The following is an 11,030-nucleotide window of genomic DNA, read 5'->3' as shown; positions in this document are numbered from 1 at the left end:
GAGCCACCCCCGTTCAGTCAAAAATAAAAACCAAGAAGAGTAAGGGGGGAAGTCCCGCCTCGTTGTCTGGGCCAGCCAATGGCCAGCTGGGCCCAAACGGATCTAGAAATATGGCGACTTACAGTGCAAGGAATTACAGGCTTCATTTTACGTCCATGTTAGACCCGGGGAACACTCACTGTATATGTTTATTTTCCCTGTTCTGTTCTGTAACTATATAGAAGTGTCTATTTGTACGTCTCTCTAAATGTTTTGATGAATTGAACATAATGGTGGACCCTCTTGTAAACAAGTGTAATGCTTAATTGGGTCGTCCACTCACAGTTAACAGTCTTTGTATTGAGTTTGTGCTTGAAATGTATACTGTAATTCTGCAAACTGTTAATACATATTTCAATCAATCAAAACGATGGGATTTGTGTGGGATTGTAGATCTGCTTTTATTTTTGTGTGTATTGAATTATTACATATTTTATTGAGAACGCAGTGAGCACTTACTATGAGACCTAGCAGATCATGTCTGTCTGTCTGTCTGTCTGTGTGTCTGTCTGTCTGTCCCGCTTTTGCGCCCATATATGGAGCTGAGTGATTTGTGTCACCATGACTCAGCCATAACCATATAAGGAGTCCCCAAAGCAGCTATACGTCCAAAACTCAAATATGTACGAGCTGCGTTCGCTTCCCGCGTTTGCGCGTCTTACTGGTATATATATATATATATATATATATATATATATATATATATATATATATATATATATATATACACGCAAATGTTTGCTTCTGGGGGGGTCCTTGTCAGCACAAAGTATTTTCAGATGCCAAATACAGCCAAATACATGTCATTTTGGGGGGTCGTGGACATGAAAAGGTTTTGGGAGCCAGTGGTGTGGTGTGGGTGTGGGTGGTGGGGGGGGGCTCTCTGGAATGCCATCACGCTACTGGAGGCTTCGGGCGTGTAATTTGTGCCAGATTTGCAACACACTTGCACAGAGATGCATTGTGAACTCCACTGATCCATGCTGTGTGTGTGTGTGTATGTGTATATATATATACTGTTTGACATGAACCTATTATGTATACAGTTTGTGGTCAATAGAAGGCTCTCTCATGTCCATTAATATTTGAATGTTTTTTGTCTTTTCTCCTTCTTTTGGGTCTGGAGCAAATAAAATGGTTTGTAAACCTTGGCCTGTATACTACTGTGGGGGTACTTCTTGACTTGAACAATGTTGAGAATCATTGGCCTCTATATGACACTGCTTCATTTTCTTGTCAAGGACCCCTAAATTAATGTGTATATATATATAGGCCCCATGCTCCTTATAGCCATGGATCCCCATCTGAAAATATCCGGGGGCAAGGTATAGCCTATTCAATTTGTTCCAAATTATTAATAGATTCTATTTTTTTTTAAATTTGTATTTATTTTTGAATAACTGATAATACAAGGGTTTTAAAGTGGTTAAACACATTTCTCTGGGGCGGCCACTCACTTTGAGAACCATGTGTATTAGACTGCGGACCGGACCGTCAATCGACCTGTAAGGGTCCATTTGGTTCCATTTGTACCAATGTCCTATCAATCATTTAGGACCCTATAGTATAGAACCACCGGTCAATGAGAAGCCTTTTGGCATTATTACAGACAGAGCTTGGCAGGCGGGCGGGCATGTAGCCAGGCAGGCAGGCAGGCAGGCAGGCAGGCAGGCAGGCAGGCCAGGCAGGCAGGCAGGCAGGCAGGCAGGCAGGCCAGGCAGGCAGGCAGGCAGAGCAGGCAGGTGGTGAAGGCGGTATAGTGCGAGTCTGTCTGATGATGATCTCCATGTGGGGGGAAGAAACGGATCAACTGGCTTCCGGAAACATGCAGTCTGAAACGCTTTGCTAAGAATCCCATGAAATATGAGTGTTGTTTTTTAGAGCACGGCTTACCAGCCTCCCCCCCCTCCCCCCCTTCCCCCCAAACCCCCGCTGACTCACACCCAAGTCATCACGCATCAACGCATGCATGCAAACACGCACGCACACGCACGCACACACACACACACACACACACACACACACAGAGGTTTGTATTGTGAGGACATCGACATTTTAGAAATGCCATTAAAACTAAAATTGCTGAAAAATAGCACATAATGCAAGCAACAAGTATAAATCAGGCATAACTCCCCAAACTGTTTTTTTCCTTCTTTTTAGTAGGCTCTAATACAATCATTTATCAACCTGATATTGTTGGGATAAGAATGAGGTGAATAATGTATATATAGGTCTTATTTAAAGGGGCACTATATGTAACTTTCCTCTTCTAACCCCGGATTTGAACCTGCGGTTTTCCTGCACAAGTAAGTGGCCGGCCTACAAATCTTTACCATTGAGCTTAACCCATTCTGACCTGAGATCAGATTCTAACATCTATGTCTTCTACATCCTGACAGCTTTCTGAAAAAGCCATGTTTCTATGTCAGTCGTTGTTCGATTGTTCAAAAATAGCAGACCTAGAAGCTCGTATAGCGTGCCACCGAGTGGCGCGCTATGAGCTTGTAGATCTGCTATTTTTCAATAGCTAAAGCATGACATAATGCTAACCCCCAAAATGGGTTTTAATGGACCCTGCCTGCTTGCTCAGGGGATGAATTGAGTGACCGTCAGGTCAAAATTCGTGTCACATCCTGTGTCTATATAGGTGAGACATGATGACCTCTGACACAATCTAGATGTCTCAATGGAAGAGTAGGGAGATAGAATACAACCACCCCAAATTGTAATTTGTAACTCTCTACCATATACAGACTGAGTAAGTTCATATTTGATTAAGATACTCTACCATACAAATTGTAAAGGCTTACGTTATATTGCATTAATATACAGATTGTATATACGTCATATTAAAATACATTTAAGGCATTCATTTATGAAAAATAAATACAGATAAATAAATAGAAAATAACACAAAAAGCTAACATCTGGAGATGTGAGGTTTCTGCTCGACGACAGTAATATCTCAAAACAAATGATCGATTTCTAGAAAACAAAATCGATAGAATAATAATAATCGCTAAGAGAATAATGGACAGTATATCGACCAAGACTTGTTTGTGCTCTCTCTCTCTCTCTCTCTCTCTCTCTCTCTCTCTCTCTCTCTCTCTCTCTCTCTCTCGGCTCTCCAGACTCCTTAAATCAGACATTTGCCTTCTCCTGCTTTGTTTATTCAAACTCTGGACATCTGCTCTGCAGTGTTTTCACTCTTTTACTCCAGTGGTACTCAAAGTGGGGTCCAGGGACCCCCCAAGGGTCCGCGGAGCGGTTCCAGGGGGGGGTCCCCAGCTAAACGTGGTACTTTGTTAAGAGTATAAGATACCTTTTTTCTGACTTTCTTTCTATCTGTTAAGCCTGTTTGTATTGTATAATTGTGTTTTCTTTGCTTGATGTTGTGCAAAGCATGTTGAATTGCCTTGATGTAATGTGCTACGAATAAAACGGCCTTGCTTTGCCTTGGCTATTTAGGCCTGACGTCAACATTTAAAAAAAAAATCTTCTAAATCCTCCAGTTTTCTGAAATAAATATTTTCACGATTTTTCAAAAATAGCAGACCTAGAAGCTCGTATAGCGTGCCACCGAGTGACGCGCTATGAGCTTGTAGGTCTGCTATTTTTCAATAGCTAAATTATAACATGATGTTTAAAACACCAAAAGGGGTGGCTGAGAACCACTGATTTACTCTGTCCATATGAGTCCTCACATACTCACTCTCTCTCTCTCTCTCTCTCTCTCTGCCCACATGTTGCTCAGCATGAGGCCAGGTCAGTTACCAAAACACAGTTAATATTGTATAATATTGGCTAATATATTGTTGCTTGCTGTCGGGCAGAAACCTCTTATCTCCATATTCTATACCGTTTTTGTTTTTTGTAAATGACCACCCCTACTTGATCATACTGCACCGTGACACAGCAGTGCACTGCACAAAAGCATCAAAAGTAGAGCAGATCTTCAAGCTTGAAAAGGTTAAAAGCATGCGATAGTCGTCACAGTCGTCCTCAGATGAGCCCTCCATCGTCGGGGTCGCTTCCAGTCAGTCACCACCATGCATCTGGCCAGTGCTTTGCGCTCTTGCGTCGTTCTTGAGTAGTACCCACCATATAGACTGTAAAAAAAATATGGACAAAGCGTTCCCCGGGTCTAACATGAACGTAAAATGAAGCCTGTCTGTCAGTCCTTGAATTGTAAGTCGCCATCTTTCTAGATCCGTTTGGGCCCAGCTGGCCCATTGGCTGGCCCAGACAACGAGGTGGGACTTGATCCCCCCTTCTTCTTAGTTGGTTTTCATTTTGACTCGAGTGGGTGGGGGGATCCCGTTCATAGACTGTAACGGTAGCCACGCCCCTCAGAACATGCGCGACTTTATGGTATTTTTTTTTTTTAAATGGGACCATAATTTTCCAAAAAGAATATTAGAAATGAGACTTTAAACTGACTGGAAGCAAAAAGTATTCATGACCATGTTTATTAAGGTAATAGGTGAAGTTGGGCCCAAATACATGGACTTCTATGGGGCTATGGGGTTTTTTTGGGCCCAATGACAGCGCCACAACAGGCCATTATATGAACTTTCAGGAAATGCGGATTTCCTTGTGGCTTCACAAAATATCTGCCCCCCTGGTACCCACGTATGTTAGTGTGGGACAGGTGATTAATGCCTGTGTGTTGGTTCCCACAGCACCAATTTGGTGGCTGGCAGTTCTTGATGTCTTTGGCAGTGTCCTCATGTTCCTATAGTCTCATTCTCCTGGCTGCTATTTTCTGGCTCACCCTTGGTATTCCCCTCATATATAGGATCTTGTTGGTATAACGTATACACTCTGGCTGATGTTAAGTAGGCTATACTGCACATAACATTCTGGTGCAGCACCTGTCGAGAGACTTCTGCCGGGTTAATGGAGAGCTGGCTTCAGGGTCCAGCGTTCGCTGCAATATATAATAGAAGAACAGACAAAATCTAACGCTTTAGATTTTTAGAGTGTTTGTTTCCGTGGAACAGGGGGGTCTCTGCTGCATCTCACCAGCTCTTTATTAAACAGAAAATATAATTGCATGCATGTGATATATGTGGGTGGCCAATCTTCAGCCAATCAACTCATTTAATCATCTTAAATTGTATTATATGTTCCTGTTCCAGAGAGTTCTCTCATCCGATTGGATATATCAAATCCACCTGAAAATGCATTTTCTGTTCAGTAAAGAGATGGAGGGACGCATGGGAGTCTGTTACTGAACAAACACTGCATTAGTACTATATCGTATACTAATCGCATATAAAGCAATTTAACACACATGTACGCACGCACGCGCACACGCACGTACGCACGCACGCACGCACGCACGCACGCACGCACACACACACACACACACACACACACACACACACACACACACACACACACACACACACACACACACCTTTACAGTCTATGACACACACACACACACACACACACACACACACACAAATCACTATACCCTATACTGTAAAAAGTTAAACCAGGGCTATAGGCAACCTTATAACCTTATAGGGCCGCTTTAGATGGCCTTATAGAATCGGCCATGTGTGTTTTGTAATAATCAAAATCTATAAAGTAACTAGAGTAACTATAATACGTTTTCAAAGTATAGGCTATAGCCTACAGTATTTCCCTCTGAGAGTGGAGCAGACTTACAAAATTATTAGATATTGGAAATACTCAGGAAACGAATGCATGCAATGCCTCAAGGTTGCCTATAATTACTTAAGAAAATATAGAAGTACTAAGTAGCCTACTTAAGTGAATGTATAGCCTACTTTCCACCGGGACCACCACTGGTGGCAACTCAACTCCTCCCATCAGCAGTGTGCAGAGTTCAGAGCAGGTAGCCTATCAGATCACACACGCAGAGGATATACACAATTAAACACAGCCACAGGCCGAGGAGAGGAGACAGACACAAATGCAGCACACACACACACACACACACACACACACACACACACACACATACATGGCTTGAGACAAGTAGGCTAGCCGAGAAGAAACACCCGGATAATTATTGCTCCAACAACATAACTTTATTTTTGCGTTATTGTTTTTGCACAGAGAGAGATAGGGTGGTGTGGTGTGTGTGTGACTGTGTGTGTGTGTGTGTGTGTGTGTGTGTGTGTGTGTGTGTGTGTGTGTGTGTGGTCACTAGTCACAGCATGACGTATTTCTCCATGGCCATGGTGCGGAGGCCCGTGTCTCACTTCTCCTCCTCCGGTGGCTACCCAGACCTCAGCCTGATGTCCGAGGAGGAGGACGAGGAGAACCGCAGCGAGAGCGACGCCGGCTCCGAGCGGAGCTACGGACTCATGTGCTCCTCCGCTGAGAAGAACTACACCACCATAAAACGACGGAGGAGGAATCCCAGACAGAATAATAACAACAACAACAACCGCTCGGAGGGAGAAGGAACCACCACCACCAACAACAACAACGGCGGCGGCGGCCACGTGGTCGTCGTGGTGAAGCAGCGGAACGCGGCCAACGCCAGGGAGAGGGACCGCACCCAGAGCGTCAACGCGGCGTTCACCGCGCTGAGGACGCTGATCCCCACCGAGCCGCTGGACAGGAAGCTGTCCAAGATCGAGACCCTCCGGCTGGCCTCCAGCTACATCTCCCACCTGGCCAACGTGGTGCTGCTGGCGGACCGTGGTGGTGGTGGGGACGGGGACGCGGTGGAGCCGGAGCGGGTCGACGCACAGCAGCCCTGTCTGGACGCGTTTTACGCGCAAGCTGCAGGAGGAGGAGACGGAGGAGGAGACGGAGGAGTGAAGAAGAAGAAGGCGGCGAAGCAGCCGCGGAGCATCTGTACGTTCTGTCTGAGCAGCCAGCGGAGAGGGGTAAATTATTTCTTATTATAACCTTTTATTGGTAATGTTCTTCTCAACTTAATGTTAGTTTTCTTTTTTTTAATGTCAACGCCCCCTGCATATTAAACGCCTGCACAATTTGACTTTGTTGGACACATTACATTTCCGATATTGGAGTTACAGGTTCTGTAAGGGTCCATGTAGGAACCCATGAGAAACCACTGATTAAAAAAAGAAGAGAAAAATAGAAGAAAAATAACCCCCGAATTATGGCCTATAATATGCCAGCATCGCAAGTTACATTTAAACTATAGCCTATAGAAATGACACTTCTTTATGTAATGTTATCGATTCTTCAACAGACAATTTGTGTTTAACATTATTATTTAATTTCCCCCTTAATTCTAAACTTTCTGTAAACACATATAGGCCTAAATGTTAGCCCATGCAGCCCCATGGCCACTGAAACATGACTGTCATGTAAACCATGCCTAGATCAAAATGTAGACCTATCACGTTTACATTTCAAACTATACCAAACACTGATTGATAATAATTCTAAATTGTGCCACATATATAGCGATCATGTTGACAGATTAACCTCTCTGGCGTGTGCGACATGAAAATGTTCGCCTACACCATGACATGCCTTTGTATAGGGAAAAAAACAATTGCACCTTAATAGGCCAAACTAAGTCAAACTTAGTTCAAAATGATATTAAACATGCTGATATTGCCCCAAAAATAATAATTCATACAGGCCTATATAGGTCTATATCTATAGCCTATTTACAAAAAAATGAAATATCCAATTGTTGTGAATCCACCACTTTATAGTGGATTCCTTCTTAGCATCATAGGCTACTTAGCATAATTGTCATAAAAGTAATTTTTTGGGGCATCATTTACATTTCTGCCTGACACTGCTGCTTTATTGTGCCTCATGTTATCAGCATGCTTGCAGGAAGTTATTTTTTAATATTATTTTGTATTATTATTTTTGAATTGAATGTAAACAAAATTCTGATGGACATATACATATAGCAGATCTGCAAGACAAGTGATTTTCTTTAATTATTTTTTCCCTGAAAACCTTAAAAAAATATCGCTTTTTATTTATTTATTTTCCCCTTTTTCCAGATGAAAGATGGTAAGGATTGTTTCAAAATGCGAGGGCTGGCTTCCCTACATCTGAGAAGGTGATGAACTAGAAACACAACCGAATCAACGGACACTGCTGGACTCACACACGTCCGCACGCACACATGTGTACACTCACACACACGCACGCACACACACACACACACACACACACACACACACACACACACACACACACACACACACACACACACACACACACACACACACACACACACACACACACACACACTTCATTTCATGCTGGATTAAATAATGGGAACTCTTTATAAACTATTTATACTTGATGAAGAAATGAAGCCTTTTAAAAGATGCAGAGCATTTTTTTAGGGTTTATATTATGCGTATTGTAGCCTGACTGGAAAAAGTTTAAAATAAAAAATATATGTTGTTTTTTTAAATCAAAATGAAGAGTGATTTTCCTTGCTGATTCATCCTGGTAGTTCAGGCTGGTTTAAAAAGCACATACGTTTTTAACCCATTCTGACCTGAAATCAGATTCATATGAGGTTTCCACTGGACACACACTGGTCTGATTAACCCATTCTGACCTGAGATCAGATTCTAAAAATGTCAGTCGTTCTTCGATTTTTCAAAAATAGCAGACCTACAAGCTCGTAGCGCGCGGCGCTACGAGCTATTTTTCAATAGCTAAAGCATAACATGATGCTAACACTAAAATGGGTTCCCGTTCAGAATGGGTTAAGATATGAAAACATCTGAAAAATTGTATTTGCATTTTTAATAACTAAGCAGACATTGTTTACACTGTGAACAGTATAGCATAATGTTTGATTTTCTGTTGTTTTATGCAAAATGTCATGCATTTACTTCTTGAAAACAACTTAATAGAAGTAAAATAAACAATGTGATTATTTATATTCTCGTTTGGAATCGGGTGTTATAGGTGTCTCTATTCTGGAGAAGTCTATAGAAAGTACAAACGGTCCGTACTCACAAGAATGATGTCAATTATATCTAATAATAATAATTGTATTAACCTCATCAGCGTTTGAGTCTGAAGCTATTGACAGTATACTATATTGGCAGACTATAGAGCAGTGTTTCTCAACATTTTCAGGAATATATATTTGAATATATACAGTATATTTGAACTGGGGACCTTGCACTTGGAATTGTATAGGAGTTGATCAATATTGTGAAAATAGCAGATCTACAAGCTCACAACGCCTCGGTTCCCCCCCCCCCCCCCCCCCAGAAACATCTGGGGACCCACAGGTTGAGAACAGGTTAGAGTGCACGCTCAGCCCTAATATATTTGGATCTCATCTGGGGAAGCAAGGATGTGCTATAAAAGCCTAAATCAGCCTGGGTAGGGGTCTTCAACGTTTTCCAGCAGGCCAAGGATCCCGTAGCTGAGAGAGAGAGAGATGAAGCAGGGACCCGCCCCCCCCCACTACATACAATATGTTGTGTTGCGGATTAAACTTTCATTCTAGATTCCTCTGACTAGTAGACTCTCATCAGTGTTAATATAGGTTAATTTATTTATGAACTTGACCTTTTTGGCTACTACTTGCCTACTTGGTCAGCTTTCTTTTGAAAGGAACAGCTTTGTCCGTGTTCACCTATATGTATGTGACGTTCACCTATACGTTCACCGCTATGAGCATCATATAATGAGTACCAGTAGGGGCGCTGTTGCCTGCTAATGAGAGAGAGAGAGGAGGGGGGGGGGGGGGGGGGGGGGGGGGGAAGAGGAGTTGCACCACTCGGTTCACACGGGTGTGATTTTTCCTTTACACCAAATGTGAAATTAATGTACATAAATCAATAATAATTAAATGCAGTATCTCTTGAGGACCCCCCCCCCCCCCCCCTGTTGAAGACCCCCTGGCCTATTACAAACTGTAAATTGATTGTGTAGCCCCGCAACAACCCCCAAAGCAAGCCTGCAGAACTCCACACGTTTTCTACTCGGCTGTTTAGAGAACCTTTCACCAAAGTTTATTTGAAAAAATTCTATAATAAGATGTCAACATAATTGTATAGTCACGGAAGTATACGTGCGCGTGTGCGTGTGTGTGTGTGTGTGTGTGTGTGCGTGTGTGTGTGTGTGGGGGGGGGGGGGGGGGCGGAGAGTTCACGGAGGGTTTGTGGTGTCAGTGACGGGTGTATTTTTTTTGGTTAAAATCTCACGCTTGCTTGTTTTTTTTCAAGTCTGGCATGGATTAGTCACGGCTAATATAGTAGCCGCTCACTCTGCTCTGCTGGGAGCGTAGGACAGCTGCTGCTCTGTCAGAGAGGATAAATCACTGTGGGGGGTGGGAGAGAGGTTGGAGGCTTCGCTCAATGATGGACAACGTTTAGACTATCGCCGTCGGGGCCAGAAACCTCTTATCTCCATATTATGCTGTCTTTTTTTTTTCTTCCTTCCATTTCCATTTTTCATAAATGAAGGCCCTATATACTTATTGATCATATATATACTCCTATTCTTACAGCGTCACACAAAGGCATCACAAGTATATAGCAGATCGACTCTATGCGTTTTGAGCTCGTTCGATCTTCTACTTTTTTTTATTTAAAATTTGACCACAGAAAGAAGAAAAAAAAAAGGTTTTGGACATATGAGGTTTCCCTTTCCGACAGAGACGATGTACTCGTGGAATTATATACGCGAGATGTGATGGCTTGAAGAAAGAGAGAGAGAAAGAAAGAAAGAAAGAAAACGATTAAAACAAATGTGTCAAGTGGTTATAATCTTGGAAATAGATGGATGGGATTTGGATTTGACGGTGTTGTATTTTGGTACCCCTATAGCAACGAGAAAAACGTAAGTGCCTCTATGGAGATTGTGTGTGCGCGTGTGCGCGCGTGCATGTGTGTGTGTGTACCTTACTTTGTGTATATACACGCCGCTTTTCACAATTTATTCCATGTGCAATAAGAGGTATACGTATACGTTTCTGCCCCCCCGAACAGAGCAACGATTAGCTGTAGCTATACTCAGCCCTCTCCATG

The 11,030-nt window shown here is 42.7% G+C and overlaps 1 protein-coding gene across 1 annotated transcript; it reads left to right on the top strand.

Moving 5' to 3' along the window:
- Nucleotides 1-6,233: 6,233 nt before the first annotated feature.
- LOC308315168 (transcription factor 15-like) lies at nt 6,234-8,167 on the top strand (the record flags this gene model as incomplete). The annotated part of the gene is made up of 2 exons (XM_080763008.1): nt 6,234-6,914; nt 8,025-8,167. 2 exons carry the CDS (start codon nt 6,234-6,236, stop codon nt 8,085-8,087), a joined length of 744 nt encoding a protein of 247 aa, XP_080619134.1. The 3' UTR covers nt 8,088-8,167.
- Nucleotides 8,168-11,030: the final 2,863 nt, after the last annotated feature.

This window comes from Protomyctophum bolini, assembly GCF_963924005.1.
Source record: "Protomyctophum bolini genome assembly, chromosome: 5".
Classification (NCBI taxonomy): domain Eukaryota; kingdom Metazoa; phylum Chordata; class Actinopteri; order Myctophiformes; family Myctophidae; genus Protomyctophum; species Protomyctophum bolini.
The sequence above is the reverse complement of the archived record's forward strand: the minus strand, read 5'-3'. Positions and strand labels throughout refer to the sequence as shown.